Here is a 26,781-nt window from a genome sequence, read left to right as displayed (position 1 = left end):
TCGTAGCTGGCTCCTGTGGCCCAGGCAAAAAAATAGTCGTGAGAGTTGGATTTCCTTGCTGGTCTGTTTGCAGGGGAGGCTGAAGACGTGTTTTGGAGAGGACAGAAATGTTCAGCTTCGGAAGGGAGTTTGGCTGTGCTGCGTAAGAGGCCTTCGTGGCCTATGCTGTGGTGGGGACTTGCAGTTCTGTAATGTCTTTCACATTGTGTTACTTGTAGTTAGTCACGAGCAGCTCGAGTGCAAGCAAAGCCTTTTCCCTTTTCAGTGTGTGTGGGGAGGAATAGCTCCACATAAACTCCAGTGCAGAAAAACAGGTATGGGGCAGAGTGGGGCTCTTCATGTTTGTGGGAGCTGGTTTAGATCTCTGGCATAAAAGGCTTATCTCTGCCACAACCCAAAAACTGGAGCTGTAAAGCTCGTCCTTGGATTCCTGGTGACTAGAGAGTTAATCCTTTCTTCTGGTGCTGTAAATGTTTATTTAGCCATCTCTGATGCATTTATGGAGTTCAAACATTTTTGAGTGTATGTTGGGCAATTGGCGGTGTCCTGTCCAGGGGTTCTTTATGACTTGGAGCATCACCAGGATTGTAGTGGTCATCAAATGCCTTTGTGATCCTGCCCTTTGCAAGTGATGGATGTAGAGGACTGTGGGAATATTCCTGGCTGCAGGCGAGAAGAATGTTTGTCTTGCACTGCCTGTCGAGTCCAGAAATGTTAAGTCTCTGTAGCAGTCTATCAGTGCAGGAAAACATGAGTGGGGTAAAAAGCTGAGTGTAGAGTGGCCTTCTAGTCCTATCTCCTAATGATACCAGTGTTATGACTGTGCTGTGGACCTAGATTAGATGTGCTTTCCTCTGGAAGAACTCTGGCCAATTAACATGTTCGGAAAGACTAAACACAGTCTTTCAAGGCAACCACAAAAATTTGGAATTAATAAGATGGAGGGAAGGAAGTACTTCAGTTAAATGGGGAATTGCTCCTTGAAGCTATGTCCTATTTATGAAAATTTTTGTATAGGCTTTCCCTGTTAAGGGCAGGAAAACGAAGACTTGCTGAAGGCAAGTGGGGAATATTGTTGCTGTTGTCAGTTGAGAGCTTGAAGTCTACGGACTAATGTTTCAAAGCTGTCAGCTAAATAATTCAGTAAACCTTGACCTTTTCCTCTGCACGCACATTCAGTTCAACTTAATTCCACTTTCGCTCCTGCTGAAGACAGAAAACTGCACGCTAAGGCAATAACATTATTTGTAACCCTCTATATTCTTTGATTGCTGACCTTTACTTATTAATGATGAATGACTTCTGTGGCACCCTGGAAGAGCTTCATGTACTGTAAGGGGCTATGCACGTTCCCTTTTCCTTTTCTAAGCAGATGCGAGGGCTATGACTTAACACTCAGAAAATTAGACCATACCATGAATGCATAAAAATCTGGTTTTCCTGCTTCGCTGTTGTTGTCTGCATTACTTTGTCAGAACTGCGCTCAGGTGTATAGATTGCCAGGGAGAGTAAAAACACTGGACTTGTCTAAATCGGAAATGTTTTCTCTGGCCTTTTATTTAATAATCTTAGTGCCATATATGCGTGTGCATGTTGCATATGAATTTAAGAAGAGCTGGTCTGAGCCAGCGCTTGCAATCCACTTGATACTGGATTGACACTTCCTTGGTGGTGCTGGACCAGTAAAGTTACACATTGGAATTCCTCGGGGAATCTAGCGCTTGTTGGGATCTTAAAAGTCCCGGTAGGGATTTTTCAAGGAGTACATTTACCTGCTTCATTTAGGAACTCCAGTAACTCCAAGCCCAAGACAAGTTGCTAGTGCACTGACCATGTGAAATCACGTAACTGAATGACTATTTTCTTTTTTTTATTCAAGACCCGTTCATACTCACTGCTGTGGTACCTGGGTATTGAAGAAACCATGTATGTATGTATATCGGCGTTGTCTTAGGATTTTGATATGAAGACAATTACCATGATAAATCTGAACTCTTTAGTCCAGACTCAAGAGAACTAGTAAATGAATGGTCTGAAGCTATATGTCTTTATATACACAGCTCTGCGTGCCCTACTTGGAAATTAGGTCTGTGCAGACAACTGTAGCATGTCCGCGTGCAGGGCAGCACCATGCCATGGTGTCCCCTGCCTGCCTCTGAGCAAGCCAGCAGGGCACAGTATTAATGCAGATCCTGGTAGTAAGTCCCAGGGCTAATTAATTATCCAGAGCACGATATGGGGCACCTTTCAGTCCTGGAGCTTGCTGAATAGGAGCTGACAAAATGTGCCCTTGATGTGCGGCTACAGTTTTTCAGGAAAGCAAACACAGGGTGAAGGAACTGCAAGCCAGCCCTACTCAGCTGTGCCTGCACCACCTCGCAAGGAAAGCTGTTGCTTTTTATGTTCGGAGTGGCCCTTACTTTGATTCAGGTATTGGAACAGTGCTGCCTTGTTACAGTTCTATAAGCAAGCCCTGTGGGCTGCTTTCCTTTCTAAAAACCTCTGTATTTTGCTCTGGTTGTGTTCACACCCCTAACTGGACTGGAGTTGGTGGAAGCCTGGGGAAGGTTGGAGGAGAACTTGGCAATGGGATCAGATGTTCTGTTCCCGGGCTTGTGTTAATTCTGCGTTCTTGTGCTCAGGTTCAGTGTCCCAGAGAGCTCCCTGCAAACGGCCTCTGTGTTAGTGTAACTGGGAGTCTTGCCGAGTTCATATGTCACGCTTTCCTCTGTGTCAAGTCCCATATTGCGATGTGCCTCCAGCTAAAGGCTTTTAGCAAAGTATAAATCCACTTTTTTAATGGCCTGTGATGCAGCTGTTTCAGGGCTATTTTAAGTGCGTGACAGTGGAATACAGAAGGAAATGGCTGTTGTTGGTTTTTTCCTCTCTGCTGTCTTCCTGGACTATATCTGTATCTGTGGTGGTGTGGGACTGTGTAGCCAGAAGGGCTGGAAAAGGGCAAAAGAACTGGGGGGGGGGGGAAGTATTTCTAATGTGCATATAGCGACATGCCTTCCTGCCATCTCCCAGTTAGATTCTGCCCTACTGATCTGAGTTGGTTTTAACTCTTAAGATTACACATTCTCAAGTCTAACAAAAACTCGACCTTCTCCAATACTTGCCGGTGTAAACTGGGCTAGCGTCACAGACTGACTCACATGCCATATTGCCCTGCAGCAGCTGGGCTGCTGGGCTGCGGTCCCCACTGAAAATATTTCCGTCAGGGCTGGTGTGAAGGATCCTCCAACTTTCTCAGCTGTGCCTGGCTGGGAGAGGATGGCTGGGGATGCTGAAAGGGATATATCTGCCTTTCCCCGCATGTGGTACCTCAGAAGACAAAAGGCCGGGGAAATTGCAATAAATCGCGCGCTGTTTTTTGAAACGGGAGGGGTGGAGCATTTCAACCTGGGGAGCCTGGCACTGAATAGTAACTCCCATTTTATTTCATCAACCTCATACAAGCACTCGAAAAGGCAGTTAGTTCCATGCCGTCCTCCTGTCAGGAGAGAGATTGGCCAGAGAAGCAAAGAGCATCTGGTTCTCATTGGGCTCTGCCTTTGGATGGTCTTCATTCTTGTTTGTCACATTCTGTCTCCTTCCCCCCCACCCCCTTCCTCCTTCCTCTCTCCTTTTTGTTTTTTTTTTGTTGTTTTTTTTTCTCTCTTCCTTCAGTGAGTTTACAAGCCTTGCTGGAATGCACATATGGTCCTTATCATCCCCAAAGTCCAGCGCCTTGTTTTTTTTTTTTTGGTTGGTTAGCAGTTTGTGACATCAGGGCTGTTAGAGGCATTAGTCACTTTTACTCCAAATAGAAAGGTCCGTGGTTTTTGGAAACCTATGGAGGAAAATGTCTTTTATGTCAGTTCTTGGCATAAATGGAACTGTTAGTGCTCCGAGCTTGTGCTGACCTTTAGCCAAACATTTTGCCTGGAAGAAAAATGTTGGTTCCCACTCTCTACAGCCGCTTCTGAATTGTCAGATTTTGCTGACTTCCCTCTTCCCAGAAGAATGCGACTGTATCCTTTTTCTCCATCCTCCTGCTGAGTTGCTGCAGCTTGCCAATGTAAGCAATTCCCCTCGCCTCCCCGCCAGCGTGCCTTGGACGCGCGGGAACAGCGGCAGCTCTATCGGCTGCAAGGAGCGTTTCCTTGCCGCGTGGCAGGGGCTGCGGCTCGCGATTGCAAGCCACTGGCGACCAGGATATTTGGTGCTAGATGTCAGGGAGATGGGCCTTGTGCTTCCCACCCCACGCTGCATCCGTGTTGGGGGAGCGGGGAGCTGGGATTGGGGCAGGGGTGTCGCTCAGGCAGATTTTCCTCTGCCAGGCATGGCCTGTGTGGGCTGCACCTGGGCAGGGCCCGGCTTGTGATGCCTGCTCACTGTCCCCGGTGTCATCCTGCGATGTGCTTAGGGAGCCAGCCTTGGAGAGAGGATGTTTCCTTCCCCATCGCTTCTGCGTCTTATTGCCTGCGCTGATGTAAGCATGTCCAGCATCACCCGGTCTCTGAGGGTGTCCCCTCAGGGGAACCCCTTGCTTTGTCTCGCTGGCAGCCTCCTTTGGCTGGTGATTCCCCAGATAAAAGCTCATATATCTGTAGAGCAATATTCTGTGCAAGGAGGGACAGCATGAGACCCACACTTACCCTTCCCCATCTGCTGCTGCTGGGTGCTTTGTTGGCTAAATTGCTTCCAGCCTTCCTCCCACAAGGTAACCTTTTCTGCTATCCCCATTCTCTGGGATAAAAAAGGAAAAACCAGCACATTCAGGGAGGGCCTTTTTGTGTTCCCTGTGACCTCCATGGTTATTGCGTGAGGGGGCCAACTGTGGCATAACAATTTGTTGGTATTTCTTGTTACTGGGAGTAGGGAGACCTGGCTCCTTGCTATTATTTTAGACATTGCTGGATGGCTGGAGCAGGGGACTTACTGAGTGAAGCACACTCTATTGAGGAGCTGTGTGCCCCTGAGCAGCTACAGCTGGTGCCAGCTTTTATCCAGAAAGAACAAGATAGTTTACTGAGGTCCAGCCCTTGAGGACAATAGCTGTAGCAGGGAGTCACTCGGTGGGTTGGTGGCAGGGTGGGAGGCATTAGCCATCCAGCTTGCCTGCCTCTCTGATGGATCTTCATGGCTTGCCTGACACATTAATCTACAGAATGAGAGTATGTCTTCCAAAAGGGTCTGCTCTTCCCATTGAGACAGAATGGGGGGAAAAAAGGGGGGGGTGGGAAGACCTCCCAGACTTCAGTAACTTGCAGAGAGCCAGCAGCAGAACCATGGAGACAGGAACTCTCCCTCCTCTGCTGGTGACACTGATGGTTATCCTAGCCTGAAACAACAAAGAAGTCCTTCCATTCTTGATAGACCGATTGATTGCCATGGGCTGTTTTCTTGTGGCATGAGTGCACTAGCGATGGAAAGGAGGGGAAAGGAATTATTCTTTCTTTTTGTTTTTTTCCCCATACTATTACAGTTGAGTTCCCTTGTCCAAGAATTAAGGGTTTAACCATCACTTAAGTCCGAATAAGGAAAAGGATGGGGGTTGTGGGTGCTGTTTCAAGGAACTTAAACAGTGAGCTTGGCTCTGGCGTAGGTGCTGGGGATACTTCATGCCCTTCTGGTAAGGACCCCAGCTCTCAGGTTTAACACAGGGAGAGGGTACGATAGATCCGTCTCTTGCCAACTACTCTTTGCTTCTGTGCTCGCTGCTCTTTCCTGAGCCACCTTTTTGTCTGAGCAGACTGAAGTATCTCAGAGGTCCCTGGCTTTGGATGCAGCGTCTAAGATTACTTCAGAGACGCGGGAATGTGCGCCTAATGATGGGGCAGAATGTATAATGGGGCAAAAATGTAGCTGACCTGAGCTGCTGACAACAATAAAAGCTTTCAGAATTTCTTAAAGGTGCCTCCTAAGTCGTGTGGCCTCAAATAACTAAACACTTGCTTCATACTTGTGGTTGAGCTCAATATTTTGCATACCAGCATTTTTCCCCCTCTTGAATTTGAGGCTCATTTTTGTTTTCTTTAACTCTTTGGAGGCCATGTGAAACTGACCCCCAGCTGCTAGGAGCAGTGGGCCGGGGGGCTGAAGGGGAATATTTTGCCAGCAGCCTTAAAGCAGAAGCTCAGCCAGGAGCTTGCTCGGGTTGAGGGAACAGCTGTCATGATGGTTAAGTCCTGAGTGAGGAGAGCAGACGGGGGCAATAAATGCAGGTGTCCTTGTAGACCCTCTCTCCTCAGCCTTTTGGGAGTGACACTCTTTTTTTTCTACCCAGGAGAAGAGCAACTTTGCTTTATCTCAGATCAGCTACCAGACACCTTCTGAAGTGTAAGGACATGGCTCTGCTTTGTGCCGCCTCTGGAGAAGTGATGCGTTTCTCATCACGGGACCCACCTTTATATCTACCTCCCCATCTGCACACAGGCATACTGTTGCTGACTCCAATGAGGAAAATAAGTTTCCTCTTACTGCTGCTAGCTCTGCCAAGCCACCGTGGCTTAGGAGGAATGAGCTGATTCTCTCCTTGCACGTGCCTTGTCAGCCAAATTGTTTTGTAAAGCTTCACTGAATTACATCCAGGCAAACCCACTGTTTGCCACAGAGCATCTGTTACAGCGCTGCTTGACCTATAAAACCTTTGCCACCAGGAGCTACGTATGAAGAAAACCAGATGCAAAGTAGACTTGACAGGGCTCTGAGATTGCAAACCCTTTCTTGTCTTTTGCAAGGCATTTTTTTTCCCTTAAAATTAAGAGCACTGGGACATGGGGTCCTGGCAATTAATCTCTTTATGGTGATGGTATGTAGTAGACGCTGTGCCTCTGGAGGCCTGTCTCTGCTTTACTTACCCCTTCCTTTACCCTGCTAGAGAAACCAGCAGCTGCAATAACAGCATCTGAAAGATTGTTGTTGACCCAAGAAATATCAACTGTGGGATGCCTTGTAGGTTACTCTACAAAGAAAAGTGATCAGCATCTTTCCCAATAAACAAGCATTTACTTATTCATATTACTCTAGTTTTGGTAGGGGTTAGCATATAGCTCTGGAGGTTCAGAATCGCTTCCCGCTCATGCAGACGGTATGTGAAGAGGGAGGGAAGATTTGCCGTATAATGTGGGGTTCAGTAAAGGAGACATGACTGTCTTAAGGAAGAGTTTAAAAATAAAGACAGCTCTTGGGATGTCTTAAGCTCTCTGACAGCTGAGAACACCCAGACACCCAAGTCTAGCAGCATATCTGGTGCAAATTGGCTGATCTCTATAAAAGTCTGTGGAGCTGCAGTTTTACCCATGCTGATCTTGTCCATAGCTCCTGAAGCTGCAAGCAAGGAGAGGTGCTTGGCAAACAGTTTTTCTTTTAACACGCTCTTAAGATGTCAGCGCTTCCAGATACAGCGACTTGTCTCTGCATTAATAAGGCATCTCTTAGGACTGTGTTACTGTGAGCGACGGCTGAGGAGTTGTTTTAGTCCAGGAGTGTATTTAGGTGCAGTTTTGGGGAAGGAGAGGAGTTGTGCTGAACTCAAAGGCATGCTGGGCTCTGCTCATCTTCTGAGGGAAAATGAGGAATACCCTTGGGAAGAAGGGGGTGAGGCAGGGTGATGATATGTCTTTCCACTTGGGGTGAAGTGCCTGGGCAGCACTGCTGCCTTCCTCTGGAAGAGCAGCCCCGCGGCAGGAGGAGTAAATCAGTGCTTGTAGCATTGCTTCCCTGGCTTTTTGGGTGCACGTGGGGGCTCTGGGCTTGTCTCTGTGGGGCAGGAGCCTTCGCCTGTGTCAGCCTTTGACCACTCTTCAGCTGGAAGCACCCAGTTCACAGTGGGATGACTCACTTGAGATCAAAACCCAGCCCACTGACCCTGCTCAGGAGCTTGTCACGGCAATTCACAGCCAGAGCAGCGTGGCCATCTGATTTAGCATCCCCTTGTTTTTAAAACACTTCTGTTTTGCCAGACTGAATGCGTGAATCGCTTGCCTGTTCTGCTAATTATACACTGAGCAATCATGCTTGTTGCTCTCCAGCAGAGGCTTCCTTTCCATGTGGATAAAACCTGACCTCAGGAGCTACTCTTGAGTTTGCAGTGATTTCAGTCCCCTTCCCCAGGCAGCCCGAGGGCTGAAGGCTGTAGCACTGTTGAGCTAATAAAGCCAGAACTGCCCAGTCCAGTGCAATGGGGCTAATTAGTAAAATTGCCCATTGTGGTTTTGCTGGCTGGCATCCTTGGCAGACCTGTGCCTTGGCTAAAGGGGCCACAGAGCCTCGTGGGGGTCCCGCAGCTTCCAGCCTGCTGTTCAAACCTCTGCTGTGAGGAGAGCAGAGAAAGGGGGCCAGGTTTTTCTCCTTGTGTCAGTGTCCCTGTAGTTACTGAGCAGGAGTAAGCTATCCCCTTGAAGAGGGTGAAAGCAAGAGCAGAGGCTTGGCTGCAGTGGTAAGAGGTTATGCAGTGTGCGCACCTCCCTTGAATGCTTCTTCTCAGAGAGGAGCAGCCTGCATCTCCCCTCAAAAAGTACCAGCTCTCGAAGTCCCTCTGCATGCGCTGGAACTGGCTGTCATGTTGCACGATGCTTTCATTTGTGTGTGGAGGGAGATACTGAGAAACTCTAGTCCCTTTGGCTCTCCTGCCTTGTCCAAAGTGATACTTCTGCAGAAATGCACGTATTTTCTGTACCCGCTCTACTCAATGAGATGTGCTCCAGTCTGGGGAATAGTGAGGGAGGTGGGGACTTGGGTTTGCGGTTCATCTCTGCCCATGCCTTGGGCCTCTGAGCTTTTCATGAGTGTTTTGGTGTCTCAGGCAGATATCAGACTACGCTTCTGCCTCCTGTTATACAGCACAGCTTGTGAAAAATACTTGGCATTGAAAAGCGTAGAGATAGTTTTTGTTTTTTCCACTGTTGATGTTTGCCACTTGCAGGAAAAAAAAGAAAGGGGAGGGAACTAAACCAAAGAAGGTATGCAGCAAAAAATAACTGACACAGATGCGAGAGATGAGTCTAACTCCTGTTCCTGCTGAGTAACCCATGATGAGGCAGTAGTTGCTTTCCTAAAATATATCAGGGAAAGAGATACTGGTGCTGTGCTGAGAGATGTTCAACACCCACTGCTTTCTGTGAAGCCTGTGAGTCATGGGCACCTATTGCTTTCTGGGATCTGCGCCGACCTCCCTTCACTTAGTCATAAACCCAAGCCCACTGGCATTTTAAAAATACTAATGTTACTAATATTTCATTTAACCCCTTCATATTGTGTAAGTCCCAGGGTCTCCTTCTATTGCCTGGGGCTTTCCCAGGAAAATCACTGGTTTGGGTAAATGAGGTGACGGTCCCTTTCATGTTGGTTATTTTTTACCCAGCCTGAGTGAAGGAGGTGGCATCCCTTTAATCACCATAAGCTTCTGTGGTATGATGCTGGTGAATAGCCATTCAGTATATGGAGGGATGGAGGTGAACAGTCTGGTGTATTGGTGTTAAGCCTTCAGACAAGCCTGGTTCAGATGTGAAGAGAAGGCTGAGGTATCTAGTACAGGTGTCAAGCTGCGTGTGCCAGCGTGGCAACAAGGAGCCCTTTGCCCCTGCTCCAACCCTCTTAGATATGGTGATGGCACAGACTTAGACATTTTTACTTTGAGGTGTTGCCTTTCTCAGAGAATTTCCATTTTTTTTTCTTTGTCTGAGTGGTATTTTCATCAACACTCAGCCCAGATGTAACATATTTCTTCCTGTAAGCGGTGGCTGGTTTTGAAAAGGGAAGCGGGGATGCTCAGCAATTGTGCAGAGAGCGGGAAGTCCTCCTCCGCATTTGATTCTTATTTTAACAACAGCGGAGTGTCTTTTTCCATGTCTGGTCCAAAGCCCACTGATTTTGTGGAAAAGAAGGTGGTGCTTCCAGCATCTTTAAACCAGGCTGAGGCTGCCCACGGCTGCCATTTAGCTCAACAGTATGGCCGAGGTGGAGTGACTCTACTGGAAATGTTTGGGTTTGGAGAAAGGTTACTATCTTAAGGACAACAAACTTCTGGAGGAAAACGTTGTGTGAAATAACAGCAGAGCTGCTCTAGGGCTGCTGAGGACTTTTTTTTTATCTGTGCTCAGGATGTTGGCATAACTGTGACTTGCTGGGGAAGAGATAATCGGGCTGGCTTCTTTTTCCAAGCCTCTGTGTGAATTACTGTACAGCTGTTGTGGAAAAGTCCTAAATATAATCTTGGAGTTGTTTCAAACCTCCATTCTGCGAGGTCTGTGCTGCCCCGTTACCCTCCACAAAACGGCATCGGGGTGTTTGATGCTATCAGCTCAGGCCCCCCAGCCAGTCTGGAGGAGGAGAGCGGGTCACGGGGGGTGACTTGCACCTCTGGAGCGCCTGGCCTGGCTTTTTTCCTGCTGAAGACATGGAGGGGCAGCACGGCCGGCTTTGTAGGTCATGCAGGAAATGCCGGGAATGGTGCCCTGCTTTCTCACCTCGTGTCAGATGAGGTTATTTGTAAACCAAGGCATCTGCAGAGCGGCATGCACGCTTTTCTCCCTTCCGGTCAAGGCCTGTAAAAGCTGGAAAGAAATTTAGCTGGCTTTGGAGGCAGTGTTGCCATCTAAGCTATGTCCTACTGTGGCCGTGCCGAAAGGTTGCAGCAAAAGTGCAAGTGTCGCATCTCCCTTGTACTGCTGGAAGGATAGAGCAAGTCTGAGAGCTGCTCCTTCTCTTTGGCAAACTGAGCCAACAGGACCACGAGTTTGGTGCTCTGCTTGCCTACACAGGCTTCTGTCAGGAATAGATTTTGGAGTTGCAACCAGGACTGCATCACAGCCTGTGTCACTCTTTCATGTGCTGTTTGGGAGAGCTGGCCCCACCGGGTGGTTTGGGGAAGCTCCCATGCTGCTGGGGGAGTCTCGGAAAGGGAGGCTGGCTGGTTTCTGCCATAGAGCTGTACACTGGACACGGAGGAGGCAGACTCAGCTGCTTCACCAATTAAACAGGAATTGGTTTGCTTGCACCTATGACTGTGTTTCACTGTCTCTCTTCCAGGTGTATTCCTAAATAATCTTGGGGTAACCCTAGGGATATGTGATGCCGAGGCCTCAGAAACAGTGTTTGGGTGTTGCAAATTGGTACGGAATCATGGGTTATTAGTTGCACGCGTGGAGAAACAGTCTGGTGGTGTTTGCATGCCTTGGGGTTGGGGACGTTTTAGCTCCTGAGCCCCACAGGAGAGAGCTGGATAGAAATAAAAGGAGAGCACGTTTGGGAGGCAGACCTAAGACAGAAAGATCCTGTGTCCTGAAACTCTTGTGGTGTTACCCAGTTCTGACAGGACTCGGCACAGTCTTCTTCCCTGACAGGGGTGTGGCAACTCTGTTAAATGCTTTTCTTCTTGGTCTTACAGAGCGATGACCTTAGGAACCTGTCCCTCTCTGGCCATGTGGGCTTCGACAGCCTCCCTGATCAGCTGGTCAACAAGTCAACGTCGCAGGGCTTCTGCTTCAACATCCTCTGCGTGGGTAAGTCATCCTGTGCCACTGGGCGGTCAGCTCACGCCAAGGGGTGCACATGTATCCACTAGCACCTTCTCCTTCCTGCGAAGGGTAAGATCTGAGCCAGTGGGGACCATAGTTGCAGGGAAGTGACAGTTTCTTCCCAGAGCTGCTCCAGGGTAAAACCTAGTATCCCTCTTTTCCTTTTTCCTACCTCGTCCCCTGAGTTAAAACATGGAAATTTCTAGGTATTAAAAATCTACCCCTTTGATGGTCCTGTGGTTCTGCTTTCCACAAGGGCTGCCCATAAGGAAATGGAGCTAACTTGGAAACTAAACATATTTTTAAAAGAATGTTAACTTAAATCTGCCTTTCTCTGGAGGCTGTTTCTCAATAAATTGCATTCCTTCCCTTCCAGGCTTTGCCTGCCTGTCTCATTATATTCTTAGTTTCTCCAGTTGGAAACGAGGCCCTTTTTAGTCTCCAAATGATGTACTTGAGAACAAAGCCTGTCACCTGTTCTCTGCTGTATTTAATCTGGGTGCTGCAAGTTGGTTTTATAGCCGGAGTTACTGTTTTACTTTTCCCAAGTTGTTCAGAGGGTGAAATACGGGGAGACAAGGGAAGCAACTCCTTCTCTTGGCTATAGAGAGATACCTGCTGTCTTGGCACTCTATGGGTACTATGCAATTGGAAATCCATTGCTCAGCCCTAGGGAGCTGTGTGCCAAAACAGCTTTGACCTATTGGTGGGCCTCCTCAAGATGGCCCTAGAATGCGGTTCTGTAAATTGACAAAAATGGTGGGATTTACTCTTAGTTTGGCAGAGCAGTCTACAAACATCATCTTTCCATTCATTGTTCAGTTAAGCCTATAAGAAGGGAATATTGTCCCTTCTAATTAGTTACATTAATTAGCTGAAAAAACCCACAACCCTCTGACTGTGATTTTTTTTTTCTACAGCAAGTTGAGAATTTCTGTCTGCAGTGCAGGGTGAGCCATCTGAAAAGAAATCTGGCAAACAAACTAGGCTTCTCTCTTAGCTTTGCTTGTTGAAGAAAGAGATAAGAGAATAGTTGTACTTCTGCACACCCAAGCTACCAACCCTCATGTGACTCTCCTAGCAGCATGAAACCATTTAAAATTCAGCAGGGAACATCCCGATTAGTAGGCAGCTCTTTGATCAAAATGGCATAAATTAGTTGCCTTTTTCTCTTGCAGTAAATATTCCTCTCCTGGCGTGACTTGATATGTCTCCATTAACATAGCAATTTGATCCAAGTCTTTTCTCTTGTAAAATGTGCTGATCAACCATTTTTTGCCTCAGATTAAAATTTCACACAGATTGCTGCAGTTGTCCAAGGAATAGACATCTCCCCCTTAAAAAAAAAAAAAACAAAGCAAACAACAACAACAAAAAACCAAACAAAAACCCCACAAACTTTTGAAATTGTGTTTTGAGAAAGGACGCTATTAACTTTGGCATTGCAGTGTGAAGCTTTTAATTGTGGTGTGCATGGATAAAATGCTGCAAAGCCCATCTAGCACAGCATGCAGCAGCGCTGCCTTCACATCAGGAGCTCACTAAAATATGTAGATTCAGAGATTAACAGTCTGTGCCATCAGTTTAGGACTGATCTTTTCATGTGGGTTGCGCTCTATGTGGGCCTGGATTTTGAGCTATAATGTCATGTATACTTTCTGTCTTTCCCCTCTTTCGTTCTTTTTTAAAAGCTTGCTTTATGTCCTGCAGCTTCCCAGGGTAGAAATGCTGTGACAAACATATCTCTGCTTAATTATTTTACTGGGCTGTAGGTAATCACTTACCTTCCTGAGGCTAGCAAGAAAATGGTCAAAGTCAAAGCCAGGAAAATGAACTGTTGAGTATCACAGAGCAACAGGCAGTTGCTGAGTAGTGGTATTGGTTTCTGTGGACACAAATACTATATGGTTCTCTGAGGTCTTCCAAGTGGGGGCTTTGCATATTTTGAGAGGGAGATATTCATGCGAGGAGAGCTACATACAGCCTGGAGAGATGCTTGAGGGCAATCCCAGGTGCAGTCTCCCCTCTCCCACCTGATATCTTGTATTGCTTTTCAATTATTCACTTCTATTGAAAATTTAGGGGGGGGGTTGAGAGGTTGGGATGGGACCCCCTCACAAGCCTGACCTGCAAATGCCAGAGCTGTGCGGTGTAATCCAGGAGGTCTGTCCCAAATCGCAGCATCTCTGCGGCTGGAGCAACTTCAGAACGTTACCTCAGCCCACCCCCTGCTCACAGCATGGGTAGCAGTAGCAGTTGAGAGTGTAATTGCTAAGCAAACACTTTTGACTTAAAAATGGGATTTAGGCTAATGCTTTCATCCATGTTACTAATTGCACTGGGGATTAGTGAACCTGGAGTAGCTTTAAAAGTTGGTATTTAAGCAGAGTGGTATTCTAGGGGGTTTTTTTAAAACTTTTTATGTATTTCTCTGTCTCAAATTTTCATTGTCCAAGTTTCACTATGGGTTTTTTTGTGCTGCTTTTGAAAAAGGAATGGAAACTGAGCTGGGGAAACGAAAAGCATAAAAACATGTAGAGAATTGGATATCTCCTTGGGAATCAAACTCAGAGTTGAGAGAATTTACAACTTGCTTCTGTAAAGAAAGTTGTATCAGAACAAGTCTATGCTATTAAAAAGAGAATTAAGTATTTCTTGGGTAAGAACAGCTTCTTGCTGTCCTAAATACAGATGTTGCTTGCAAGGTGGGGAGGTTGAGGCTCTTCATGCCACCAAGCACGAGGGAGCCTGCATCACTGGTCAGGTCATACCAATGTAAAAACCACAGGCAACAGCTGAAGACCGCTGGAAGCAAATGCTTTTATGGGAAAGGAATGATTATTTGTGTCTCTTGCACTGCCAGTGTAGCAAGTCTGGTAACAGGGTTCTGGCAGCAGCAGGCATTTGCTGGTTCATCATGGAAGGAGTCCTTTCCCTTCTCCAAGGAGTGGGGCTTATTTGGCAATGTCTAAGTAACTGTTCTTAAAACTGCTGTGGTTTTGGGGTTTTTTTGTAATTTTTCTTTCTCTTCCCCCCCTCCCCCAGTTTAGTACCTTCTCTTCAGGAAGTCTCATAAGCCTCAACCCATCCTCTCCAATTCCTCCTTTTCCTATGGGAAACATTAACAATAGTATTACTGGAAAAGTCTGTGTTCTTCTGTGTGTGTGTGAAATAAGCCCCTTTCCTTCCCCCAAATAATGAAAAATCCCTGAGGTTGCTGGTGCTTAGTATCTCTGGTGATGCCCATTTCTGTGTCCTTGCCTGTGATTGTGGTACGCCTCCCTTCAAAGCTCAGCCTACAAAGACCTGAATTTCTCTTGCCATTCCCAGGACAGCAGCCTAGCTCTCCACCTGCAGGTGATGACTTCTAGCTCTGAAGGCATTTGGTTTATCTTGGTGTCTGTCAGGGTAGCAGCTTTCCCATAGCAGGGGCTCCCTTGGGATTCACATCCCCAGCGTGTGGTGCTGTGATGGGGTGTGTCTGCAAGGTGTGCTGCAGAGACCCAGGCGGTGTGATCTGTGGAGGAAATTACTTGGAGCCCAGCAGCATAAGCCAGAGCTGCTGTCACCTCCCAATGTCCGCAAAGGTCCCTGGTTCAGTCCTGGGCGACTGGTAAATATGGGGACTGTCTCAAGAGACATCTGTTTCTGCAGGGATTGTTTTGCTCGGCCATGTGCAGGTAGCCTAATTCCGCTGCTACCCAAGTGGAATAACTCCTTAGTCTGGCAAATGTGCCTGAGAATGAGATGAGGAAAAGGGATTGGACCATACTAACGTTGCCTTTGTGTGCTCAGGTGAAACTGGCATCGGCAAGTCAACGTTGATGGACACGCTGTTCAATACGAAGTTTGAAAGTGAACCTGCGACGCACAACGAGCCTGGCGTGAGATTGAAAGCCAGGAGTTACGAGCTCCAGGAGAGTAATGTCCGTCTGAAGCTGACCATTGTCGACACAGTTGGATTTGGCGATCAAATTAACAAAGATGACAGGTAAATTTATTTCTGTCAGGAGAAGGAATCCTTGTGCTGAGGTGCTCTGAGATCAGAAGGGACTGGCCCTGTGTGGGGAGTAGGTCCCTCGCTGTTCCTGGGGGTGTTTCCTGATCCAGGTGTGGCAGCTGGCATCACTCGCCCCACGAGACAGGTAGATGTGACGAGAAACTGCAGTGAAAAACAAACAGATCAACTAGGCTACGGAACTGAAACTGTGTTTCTGCCCTCCTTGTCTCTGTGCAGCTTAGTTGAAGTCTCTACTTGAGTTGAAACATGTAAATATTTGAAAGCATGAGTTCAAACTGCCATTACATTGCATCTTTTAGGGAGCTGGAACTCAGATCATAGTTCCTGTTCACACCATCCTGCAAATGTTCAAGTTGAAGTGGGTTTTACTTTAACATTGTACTGGGTGCTGATTTTCATGTTGCGTGCATGAAGTAAATATTCTGGGCAGCCTACGCAATCCCTTGTGTCCATCCATATGGACTTCTGCTGTAGTGTTAAAACTAGTCATTCTGTCACCATGGCTAATACGCTAATTAATGCAGTCCCTATGTCTTAGGGCCATACATGCCCTTGTTGCAGTAATCCCAGCTGCCTCTGGAGGGTTGTTTCCAATCCTTTTCTCTGCACCGTGCCAAGCGAGGGCACGCTGGCTGGCAGCGTGTGCACTGACCAAACGCTATTAGGGCGCTAGGTAGATAGCCAGCATAAGCTCTTTGAAAACGTGAGCTTAATGTCGAAGTTTCCACCAAGATCCCTGTTAGCATGGAGATTGAGCAGGTTCTGCTTCCTGTTCCATAAGAAAAACTCTGTAGATGTATTTAAAAAGATTTTACAATGCTTTATTTCTGTAATGCTTCCTGGCTGCTTGACCTGACACCAAAATGGAACTGTTGCCCCTGCTTTGCGGCTCCTGCTCCTAACTAATGCTACAGAGCCAAAGCGGTGAGGGGCGCGTGCTGGCTGGAGGGAGAGCTCTGCACGTCAGACGCTGCCATATGCTCTCAGGCGAGAACAAAAGCTGCTCAGAGGAGGAGCAGGTGCTCAGAGCGGGGATGCTCGGCAGCTTGTTACTGCCGGGTCACTTTGCATTTGCTTCATTCAGCAGACCAGAAGAGTCCGCAGCATTGGTGGTGAAGCCCCTCCAACTTCTTGGGCAGTCACAGGGCAGCAGGGCTTAGGGAGGAGAGCTTTTGTGCTGCTGTGTCCCGACGCATATGGCCGCAGCGGGTGGGATTTTCTCTGTGCTCGTGGTTTGAGTCCTCCCAGTCCTTTTTCACTCTGCTTTTTTTGACGGTGCTTTCTCTAATATGATCTCTTATATGATCTCCCAATGTAAGGCCTTACTGCTTTCTTTGCAATATGTCTGTCTCGCGGTCAGAGGCAGAACTTCCAAAAGCAAAGAAGCGGGAGCCGCAGTCATGTTGCAAACCCACCTAGTGATATTCATGATACCCTGTGTGCCTGCAAATGAACAAGCACTGCTCAGGACTGCTTTATGGGTCTCTGGTGTTGGCGGCCCTCACGCAGCACTGGCTGTCTTTTGCTATAGCTCTTGCTTGGTAAATCAAGCAAGAGTCTGCTCTGCTTCACCAAGGGTTTTGAGCAACTGCTCAAACAGCTGCACTGGCATCTGGAGCAAAGGGACCAGACCAGAGCCTTGCTGGCTGCCTTGTCAGAAGGGTGTTTCTGGAGGACCTGAAAACTCCTGATGGTCTATTTCCTCCTCGCAACTGCTTCCGAGGGAGGGTATTAACACTGCTGTGAATCCAGTGCTCAAGGCAGTGGCAGTGTTGTCTTGGTGCCTTGGTCTCCGTGCCCTCCCTCGAGAGCTTCTTTGGGCTGGAGGTCCTGAGGCTGCCCTTGGTGGGGGGAGCAACAAACTGAAAAGTTCCCTTTCCAGAAGCACAATCAGTTAGATCAGGGCGTGTTACGCTGCACCAACTTTTTTTCCTTCAACAAAATGGTCTATCCTGACCAAAATGGTCCAACTCGTGTAGTTGTCTCCTGAGCTTTGCTCACAGGCTTCAATTCCTGAAAAGTTCCTTTGATCCCCTCGTGAATCTCCCTTCCCTCTTAAGATCACAAACAAGCTTTTGGAAAAGCTAGGGTAGGTGGGGGTTTCATGTTTAAATTTTCTTCTGTGGGATGATTCTCAGTGACATTGGCAGAGCAGCAGCTCAGACTTTAATTGGAGAGACTGCAAAATACATTCTTCTTCAGGGTAGCAGCCTCATGTGGTTTCCATGCACCTCAAGTCCAGGGTTTCTTCCACTTTATCTTGCTGCTATGTCCATAATGCTCTCACTGTGCACCAAGTGGAAACACACACTTCCTAAGGAGGGTTGGGTGGGGAGGGTCCTAAGAGCAGCGCTTGTTCCGTAATGTACAGAGCACCCATGAAGCTTCCTGAATGTCCATCAGTGACCTGTGTTGTCCCAGCAGTGAATGCCCTGGTTTTCTCTGTGACACGTTTTGTCTCTTCAGCTACAAGCCTATAGTAGAATATATCGATGCGCAGTTTGAAGCCTACTTGCAAGAAGAGCTGAAGATCAAACGATCCCTGTTCAATTACCACGACACCAGAATTCATGCCTGCCTATATTTCATTGCACCAACCGGACACTCACTGAAGTCCCTAGACTTGGTCACCATGAAGAAGCTCGACAGTAAGGTACTTGGTGCTCGTGTTATGACCCTCGCATGGCCCTACTAGTGCTTTTATGATCTTGCCACAGGCTTAGTTAAACCTGCTCAGAAAAATACTATCTGTTTTTAGCAGTAGGGAATTGCAGAGGTGCTGTGTGAAAACTTTACCTTGGGCTAGCTACTAGAATGGGTCATTATTCAGATTCATATGCTGCAGAGATTTATGAAGAGTTTGGGCTCCTACCCTCTTCCAGTCCCATCTCGGATTAGGAAACTTGGCCGCTTGCTCCACAGCTATGCTATAAAGCTAGCAATCTGGGAGCAGGAAACTGTATTTATGAGGATGCATTAGGAGACCACAGTTCTTTTTGCTTTCCTGTGGGTTAAGTCAGCCAAGTTCAGTGACAGGTTTGTTCACAACTGAAAGATCAGTTGGCTGTTGAAAAAGAGAGGAAAAGTGTGTTTTCCTCCTTAAATGCATAAATAAAAATGAGAGGTTGAAGTTGAACTCTGCTAGTTCTGGCACTCAAAGACATGGTTGCCATCTCTATTTCACCTTGTCCAACAGATTAATTAGGTTCTTGTACAAAACCTGATTTGTGTGCATGAGATGACAAGTACATCTAAAACACTTAAAGTCATCTTACTAATCAATGAAAAACAAAACAAAATGCTGTGTCTGCGTGTTCTGAATGCATCTGGCTAGACACAAACAGTGATTTAATCTTCTATGGCAAATGCAGTGTTGTTGTAACCATAACCTGATAAACAAGAAGAATCTGAATATGTGTATATTACTCGGCATGTGCTTTTTCAGTTAGCCTCATGACTAGCAAGAATGGGAACTGAGCTTGGTTTAAACCATGGTGTTTTACTAGATACTTGCAAGAAGATTTCATCTCTTTTCTTCTAGGGAAAATAACCAAGGTACAAATGTAAAACCTGAGTATTTAAACTGAGCTTTCTCTGTCCTTCTTTAAATCATGATTAAGCTATTTAAATCAGTTCACCTTGCACCTTTTGGCTCACTGGATCCTGATTCTGCAGACAATAAATGATGCCAAAGGTTCTTTATTTCCTAGAGTGGCCTATCGATCAGGTTTTATGCAATGATGGAGAAGGATCTCTGCCCTATTCAACTTAAAATAGGGTTATGGAGATTTACCCAAAGTGAGCTAATTGGCATTCATGTTCTATCTTTTGGCTCAGGGGGATTTGATAACTCCAGGCCATCCTCTGAACAGAATTAAGCAATGTAATATAAGAGGATTTTCAAGTACTGTAGTTAAAATTCCTCCATATAGGTCAATATCAACGTCTTCCTCACTACAATTTCTGTCTGCTGTTGCAAGGAAAAGCAAATCCTGCAAGATCAACAGTAGAAATTGTCCATCTGGAGGGAGCAGAAAGGGAAAGCAAGCAGGATTCCTCGTCCTAATGCTTTCTTGCCCTGTGCATAGATCCGTTCAGCTACACTGAGGGTACCGTGCTATCTCCCCTCAGCTCCTGGATGGTATTGCTGTTTGCCATCCCACTGCCAGTGTTGCAAACAACCTGTCTAGAGAAGAGTCAGTAACTTCTCTTTCATTTCTGTGTTAACCCCATCATGCATGAGGTTCCTTTGGCTGATTGTCGTAGAGCTGTGCAAGGATAAATCAACCCTAGTCCGGCGGTGTACAGCGGTGTACGGGAGCATGGGAGGGCGTGCAGGTGGAGGAAGCATGCCTGTGGTACTGCCAGCCCCCACCCTGTGTGTAGTGCGGTTGGATATGGACCACCTGCTGTCACCTCGAGTGCGGTACCAGCAGCACTGCTGCCCACCTGGGTGTCCCTGATAACAACGCCCTAGCAAACGCCTACGAGAGGCTATTGTCTGAGCGTGCCGCTCACAATAATCCAGCCTGCTGTGGTGTGGAGGAGAAGTGTCTAGATGGTAATTTCCTTTTTTTTTTTTTTTTTGGAGCAGCCTGTAGTAATCTATGACAGCATTTCCTGTCCAGCCAATTTGGATGAGGAGGGAATACGACAGGACAGGAAATAGCATGTTGCCAAATTGCATTTGACTTCTTTTTAAGGCCATCATCGCTGCTGCCTGAAAAGCCTGTCTAAGGCAGCAGTGCTGTCAGCAGCAGCCCCAGGGAAGGTCTTCTGCTGGGGGGGGCGGTGGCTGGTGGCACTTATAGGGCCATTGCTGCGGGCTGCATGCTGCTCTCTGTCCTCTCCCAGTGATGCAATGTGTGCGGTCCTGTATGTGGAGGTGCTGTCTTTGTCTTGCAGGTGAACATCATCCCCATCATTGCCAAGGCTGACACCATTGCAAAAAACGAGTTGCACAAGTTCAAGAGTAAAATCATGAGCGAGCTGGTCAGCAACGGTGTCCAGATCTACCAGTTCCCGACGGATGAAGAGACGGTGGCTGAGATAAATGCCACGATGAGCGTATGTTTTTTGGGGACGGCTTTTGCTTGCCTTGGTTTGCGTGGGTCCATCCTTGATGGTAGGGCGCATTGTACCATGTTTCTTTTGGCTTTAAAACTGCAGTCTAAGCACAGATATCAGGCTGGCCAGAAGGCTCTTGGAGCTGGAGATACCTGTCACACGTGGGCTGCCCGGCCTGGTATGCTTCATTGTCTGACAAACGATTCTCCTCTGAGCATTTTTTCATATCCTTCCCCTATTGCAGTATTCCCATCTTGGGAAAGGAAGAGGATGGGAGGCAGGGCCCCGATGCGGTCAGGGCAAAGGGCTGGGGTTTAGGTTTCCTGTCCCAGACGACCACTTGTTGCTTAGTGGGGGGGTGATTCACTTCTGCCTTTGTTTCGCTTTCCGGTGAGAGCGGGTGTGCCATCAGTGATGTTCCAGCTCTCGGCAGGGCCAGTGGCCATCAGCGGCAAGGGCTCTGGCTTTCACCTCCTTTCCCTTTCCTCTAGCGATAGGGGTGGGATTTGAAGGCAAACAGGGCTGGGGTAGACCAAACATTTTAGTGGGGTTTACAGAGGGAAACAACTATTTCCCATGGGCGTGACTCAGAGTGCAAGGGGAAGAACCTGAGCTCAGGGTTTCTGGCAGTGACGTGCATCACAGCAGTGCTGACAAGGCCCTTGGGTGGCTTTAGCGGGGCGCATAACACCCAAGGGACGTGCCAACACCCAAGGGACGTGCCAACCCCGAAGCAAGTGCACTCAAAAGCAAGTGCAAGGATGAGGTTGAGTTATCTGCATTTTTATAGGGAAGAGAGGCATCAAAATTAAGCCATTTCCTTGCAACTTGAAGGCTTTTCTGAGTTTCCCTGCACAACTGCTTGTAGATGGGCAATTGTCATGCCCACTGGGATATCAGACCCTCTCCAAACCTCTGTATTACCTCCCTCTTTTCCCTGTCTGTGTCATGTTCTCCGCAGGGAGAAGCTGCCATAGAGAAGGGACGTGGCTCTGCCAGGGTGCAGTGTGTGTTTTGCCTTCCTCTGGTGCAGCCCGGCTGCTGGGAAACTCCGTTGCCAGTTAATCACATCTCCTCTGCCACTCGGCTTCTTCCCCTCCCACCCAGCCTGTGACCACGGCTTGGCCGACACAGCACCCTCTCCTGGAGCTTGCGCCCAGCCCTTTTGGATGCTGTTAAGGCAGGGAGAGCACCGAGGGGTGGGGGTGGGCTGGCAGCAGAGGCTGGCTCCCTCCTGGCAGCAGCCACGCTTCTGGGAGCAGATCCCAGATTGCTGCCACCACACCCACGGAGAGACTGGGACGTAGCAGAGCTCCATGACTCACACGTGTCAGCCCAGGGCTGGGTCCACTCTGCTCTTCCCCTTGCTCACAGCTTTGCCCTTTTTAAGAGGAAGCATTAGCAGTTATTTCTAGCAGCAGAAAGCCCCTGAATTTTTAGCCTACCTTCCTTGGGAGGATGTACTTTATTTTCTTTTTTTATTGTTTAACAGTTATTTTTTCTCAGTGTTCAAATTCAGTTCCAGCTCGTAAGACTACTTCTGTGTTTAAGACAGTCATGCTTTGTAATTACAGGAATAATACGTACATCTCTTGTATTTTTAGGACTTCAGAACTTTGGACTTAAAGTCTGAGCAGGTTTCTCATCAGATTGTTGTGTTGCTCTTTCCAAAATGCCAGATGAATTGCAGAGGCATTTAAGCAACTTAAATCTAGCACAGCTGCCACAGTAAACAGCTTTCTTCAGAAACAATCCCTGGCAAGGCAACAAAGGAAATCCCTAACCTCATTGTCCTTTTCCTTTTGTAGGTCCACCTTCCTTTTGCTGTAGTTGGCAGCACTGAAGAAGTGAAGATCGGCAATAAGATGGCAAAAGCCAGGCAGTACCCCTGGGGGGTTGTGCAGGGTACGTTACTGAAAGCACAAATAAGACCTTGTCATCCTGTCTCTTTCTGATGAAAGATGCATTGATCTCTGGATGGTCCTTATCAAAATATGTCTTGAGAAAGCGAGATCACAGCTCTAAGACTTCTCCTTAAAACCAGGGCTTTGTAACCTAGATCTAGACACGGAGGGCGTTTGGCGGCAGGGTGGTGACGTCAACCTAGCCGTTGGCTTTGGGAGAGAGCGGGGTAACATTACTAGGAGATGTTAAATAACTAGCCTGAAAAATGAAAACTTGCCATTTTCTGTTCCTTAAGCTTTTCTGCCAGCAAAAAAGCGTGAGCAACGGGGAAGGCTTGGGCAGCTGAGTGGTTCGTTTTGGACCTTGCACACAAGCCTGAACGCAAACACGTAGCTGGGGGATTTTCCAGGGAGGTCAGCAGGTGCTCTGCCCTCTCAGCTTGAAGTGGGAGCAGAACTAATTCAACACTGACTGCTCGGTATGTTTTGTCCTGGTATCCTAAACTGTGGACGTGCAGCTTAAGTATGCAATCCGCCGTAAAGTCAGCCAAAAGCTCCTTTCTGTTGGAGAGCACAGTTTGTTTAGGGCTGTGTTTGCAACCCAGGCGCTACTGAAGCTGCCAAAGATAGGGCTGGTCCTTGTTTTCCCCACCAGTGCTGAGAAGTACAGGGTTGAGACGGTGGTGGTCTGCTTGTGGCTTCAGCTGTGTATCCAGCTGGAGAATGGCCCAGCAAGCTGCAGGGACACATTCGCAGGGCAATTCCACAAAACTCACCGAGTGTTTCTCAATAATACAAGCTGACCCTGAAGCAGCTTCAGACTTACTGTCTTCAGCTGTGTACACCGGAGGATAATACTGGGAATAACTCATAATTAGGAAAGAAGTTGGTATGTTTGGGAAGTCTTGTACTTGACATGTATCCTGCTGGGTTCTTGCTGTTCCCAGGAAACCAGGACCAGATAGTCAAAGAGATCGAGCTGGGTACCAGAGGGACTTTGAAGGTCTGACCCTGAACTGCCCCTTTGCAGAGACAGCTGGTCTGGTCCGAAGGGGAGCAGCTGGAGTGCTTCGCTGTGTCCCTGGAGGCACGCTGCAGAGTTGTCTGTTAGCAGCAGAGATGCCTGCTGCTTGCCGTTGCATCCTAAAGAGAGAACTTCACTCCTTGTCTTTAAGCATACCCAAAGTGTTTGCCCACACTGAAGCGTGCAGCCCTCTGGCCGCAGGCCCTTCGCAGGCTGAGCAGCTTGCTCACCCAGGGGCTGATGGTGGCACACCAGACCCTGCTGTGAGTAGAAGTTGTTATGGGGAGCCATGTTATACTCTGTGTGCTGCCTCCGTTCAGTGCCAGGAGCAGGGGTTTAGGGCTCCTTTGTAAGGCTAGCCAGCATGGAAAAGGTACAGCGTCTCTGGTGGGGTGTTCTCATGACCTGTCCTTTCACCACGGCTACAAACTGAGACTTTGTTGCTCACCTGGGCCCCTGTCGGTGACTTGGATTTGGAATGGATTTGAGTGGGAAGTGAAATCCTGTGTGCAAATGGATCATCACCTTGCTGGTGCAGAAATGCACGGAGAGACAGGAGTTCTGTGACAGATGGGCAACACAGAGATCTTGCAAATCCAGTGGAAGGCTTTGAACTGGTGCCCATGTGTTGGCGTGGGATGCTTTCACCCCCAGTTCAGCAAGGCATTTTGGTGCAGGCTGACTTGGAGTTCTGCTTGTGCCTGAAGAACTCTCAGGCTGGCTAAATTGAGGCCTGGGTCCAGGGAAAGGGGGGACCTGGCTTTTGAATGTAATGTTCTCTCTGTGGATGGTCTGTCTTTTTTGCAGTTGAAAATGAAAACCACTGTGACTTTGTGAAGCTGCGGGAGATGCTGATCCGAGTGAACATGGAGGACTTGAGAGAGCAGACACACACCCGACACTACGAGCTGTACAGGCGCTGCAAACTTGAAGAGATGGGATTCAAGGACACGGATCCGGACAGCAAGCCTTTCAGGTAGGAAAGAGTAACTCGGGCCTTGTACAACCAGAGAAATTGGAGGTTTTGGGGTTGCCAATGTTTTAAGAACCAGGGAGGGAATAGCCATGGTCGCTTAGACCAGCTGAGATCTAAAGTGTGACTGGGGAGGAGAACCTTGTGCAGTGGAATCTTGCCCTCAGGGCCTAGGATTTGTACAGGAGAAGCACAGGAAAAGCTTGGGTGGCTGGGAAAGCCAATTCTCGCCTTAACACTTTGAAAATATCTGCGACCCTGCAGCAGGGCTGTACAGGCTTTCTAGAGCCTGCAAAATGTCACTAGGATGCTTGAAGGTGATGTGTTTTGAGGCCAGAATATGACCTATTTCAGACCAACCTGGAAAGTTTAGGAGGAAGAAGCGCATGTCTGTGGATCTATGTACACCCTGTTGCTGAAGTTATCAGTCTTCTTTGCACCCTTCTCTGAGCATCCCTCGCTCTGCTGTGTCAGATATAAGCTGCTGGCCCTCTCTCCTGAGTGGCGTGCCTTTCAGTCTATCTCCTACCTGTTATCTGTCAGCCAGTACTAAAAAGTGTCAAAAGGATTGATTTCTAGATGCTGCTCCTGCCACTCGCTGTGGAGAGCAGTTCCGCACTGGACTCTTCAAACCGATTTGGCTGTCCACATTTGAAACTGTCCATCGCGCTACATGGCCGAGAGGCTGCTGTAACGCAGAGCCTGCTGTGAGGATCACTACCGTTTCCTGGTTTCTTCGTGTCCTCAGCATCATGGAAGGGGGCATGTTTTTGTAGGATGCAGAGAGGGTTGGTGGTAATAAGCAATCAGGGCTTGTAGGCATGTTTGATTGGGTACAGTTACCATCAGGTAACTGTTCACATTGTTGACTTGTCATTTTCTCAAGCTGGGGGAATCTCATTTTGGGGTTGGGAAGTTGATTTCCCCCCCTCCCCCCTCCCCTTGCTCTTGGTTTCCTGAAACCTGTGAACTGTCCAGTCATAAGTGAAGCTTATGCTCATCTTCCTACTGGCAGTACTATGAGCTTCATGGAGACTTGACTGAATCTGTTGAATAGCGAGTTTGTTCATCACTTCAGAAATTCCTCCTGACACTTTTTGCCCTTGGAGGAGGGCAGGTTTTGAGATGGTCAGGTGAGAGATCAGTGCCCCTTTCCTCCACTGCAGACTCAACTGTGTTTTGCAGCCAGCTTGCTCTGCTGCAAGTCAGGGCCGCATACAATTGCTGGGCTTGAAAAGTGCAGGTGTGTCCATGCTGAGATGGAGGTGACTCATGCATTGAGGTATAACTGGTTACCGAAGGGGGGATCCTGGGATAAATGTTCTTGTTGACCCTCCTAGAGCTTTTCATAGCTGGTCCAAGGTGCGCTGTGAAGAGGGTGCTGTGGTCTGATGCTTGCGGTTTGGCTTTTTACTAAATGCAGAGTTTATGCTCTCTGACAGCTTTATTGGTCTAAAGCCGAAGTCATTAGCCAGGGACAACAGCTGTGTGGGAATTTAGGAGGGAGTGTTTGTTTTCTCCTTTCATTTCCTGTTTCCCATTCCTCCCCAACTTTTCTCTAATAATTGCACCCGCTGCCTTAGCAGCGTCCCACGCTCCCCTCTGCCCCAGGGGAAGGCAGTCAGAATTAAATGTGCATCAGTGTGGGTTTACCTCCATAACACACGTGCATGTCAGGAATTGGCGTGCCAATCCCCAGACGGCAGCCGCGCAGCTGGCTTGCACAGGTAACCACGGACATGGGTCATCTCTGACCCTCAACAGGGGAAAGCCAGGCGGGCTCCAGAGCAGAAGGCAGAGTGGGGGCCTCATGTTCATGTGTCTGAAAAGCGCTCTGTGGTGAGCCGAGCAGGGTTTGCACTACAACACGGAGTTTGCATCAGCTCAGGATTTTATTTGTGATTCGCTGAGTTTATGCAGCTGCATTTCTTTTGCAGTGCAGAAACTGCTGGAATCAGTGGAGCCCAGTTCTGTTATTAAGCCCGAGTGTGAAGCTTTATTGGATTTCCTTTCTGGAGAGCAATGGCTTAAGATGGGCTCAGCCCTTCCCTTTGAGGAATCTGAGGAATTTCCATTGCTTCCTGTACACGAGGCCTCTTTTGACCAAGCTATAAGTAGAAAGGAAATGAAATGTACAGAATTTCTCTATCTGGTACGTGCTAGTTGAGAACAGTTCTCTCTGGGTGCCTCCTCCTTCCAATAAACAAACAAAACCCATGATCCCAAGCTGTTTGGCTGAGGCTGTTGTATATCTGAAATGAGGAAAACAGTAGGTTTGGTTCTTT

At 47.9% G+C, this 26,781-nt stretch overlaps 1 protein-coding gene across 7 annotated transcripts in view; it reads left to right on the top strand.

The window, feature by feature from the left end:
* SEPTIN11 (septin 11) overlaps positions 1-26,781 on the top strand; it is a 71,929-nt gene that overhangs the window by 19,027 nt on the left and 26,121 nt on the right. For all 7 annotated transcript variants that reach the window (XM_075501294.1, XM_075501295.1, XM_075501293.1 and 4 more), the window contains exons 2-7: positions 11,378-11,492; positions 15,303-15,498; positions 17,995-18,181; positions 20,434-20,595; positions 22,404-22,500; positions 24,331-24,499. In XM_075501294.1, the coding sequence (XP_075357409.1) occupies positions 11,378-11,492; positions 15,303-15,498; positions 17,995-18,181; positions 20,434-20,595; positions 22,404-22,500; positions 24,331-24,499 (926 nt within the window). The remainder of the gene's footprint in view (positions 1-11,377; positions 11,493-15,302; positions 15,499-17,994; positions 18,182-20,433; positions 20,596-22,403; positions 22,501-24,330; positions 24,500-26,781) is intronic.

Source organism: Mycteria americana, chromosome 4 (genome assembly GCF_035582795.1).
Source record: "Mycteria americana isolate JAX WOST 10 ecotype Jacksonville Zoo and Gardens chromosome 4, USCA_MyAme_1.0, whole genome shotgun sequence".
Classification (NCBI taxonomy): Eukaryota; Metazoa; Chordata; class Aves; order Ciconiiformes; family Ciconiidae; genus Mycteria; species Mycteria americana.
The sequence above is the reverse complement of the archived record's forward strand: the minus strand, read 5'-3'. Positions and strand labels throughout refer to the sequence as shown.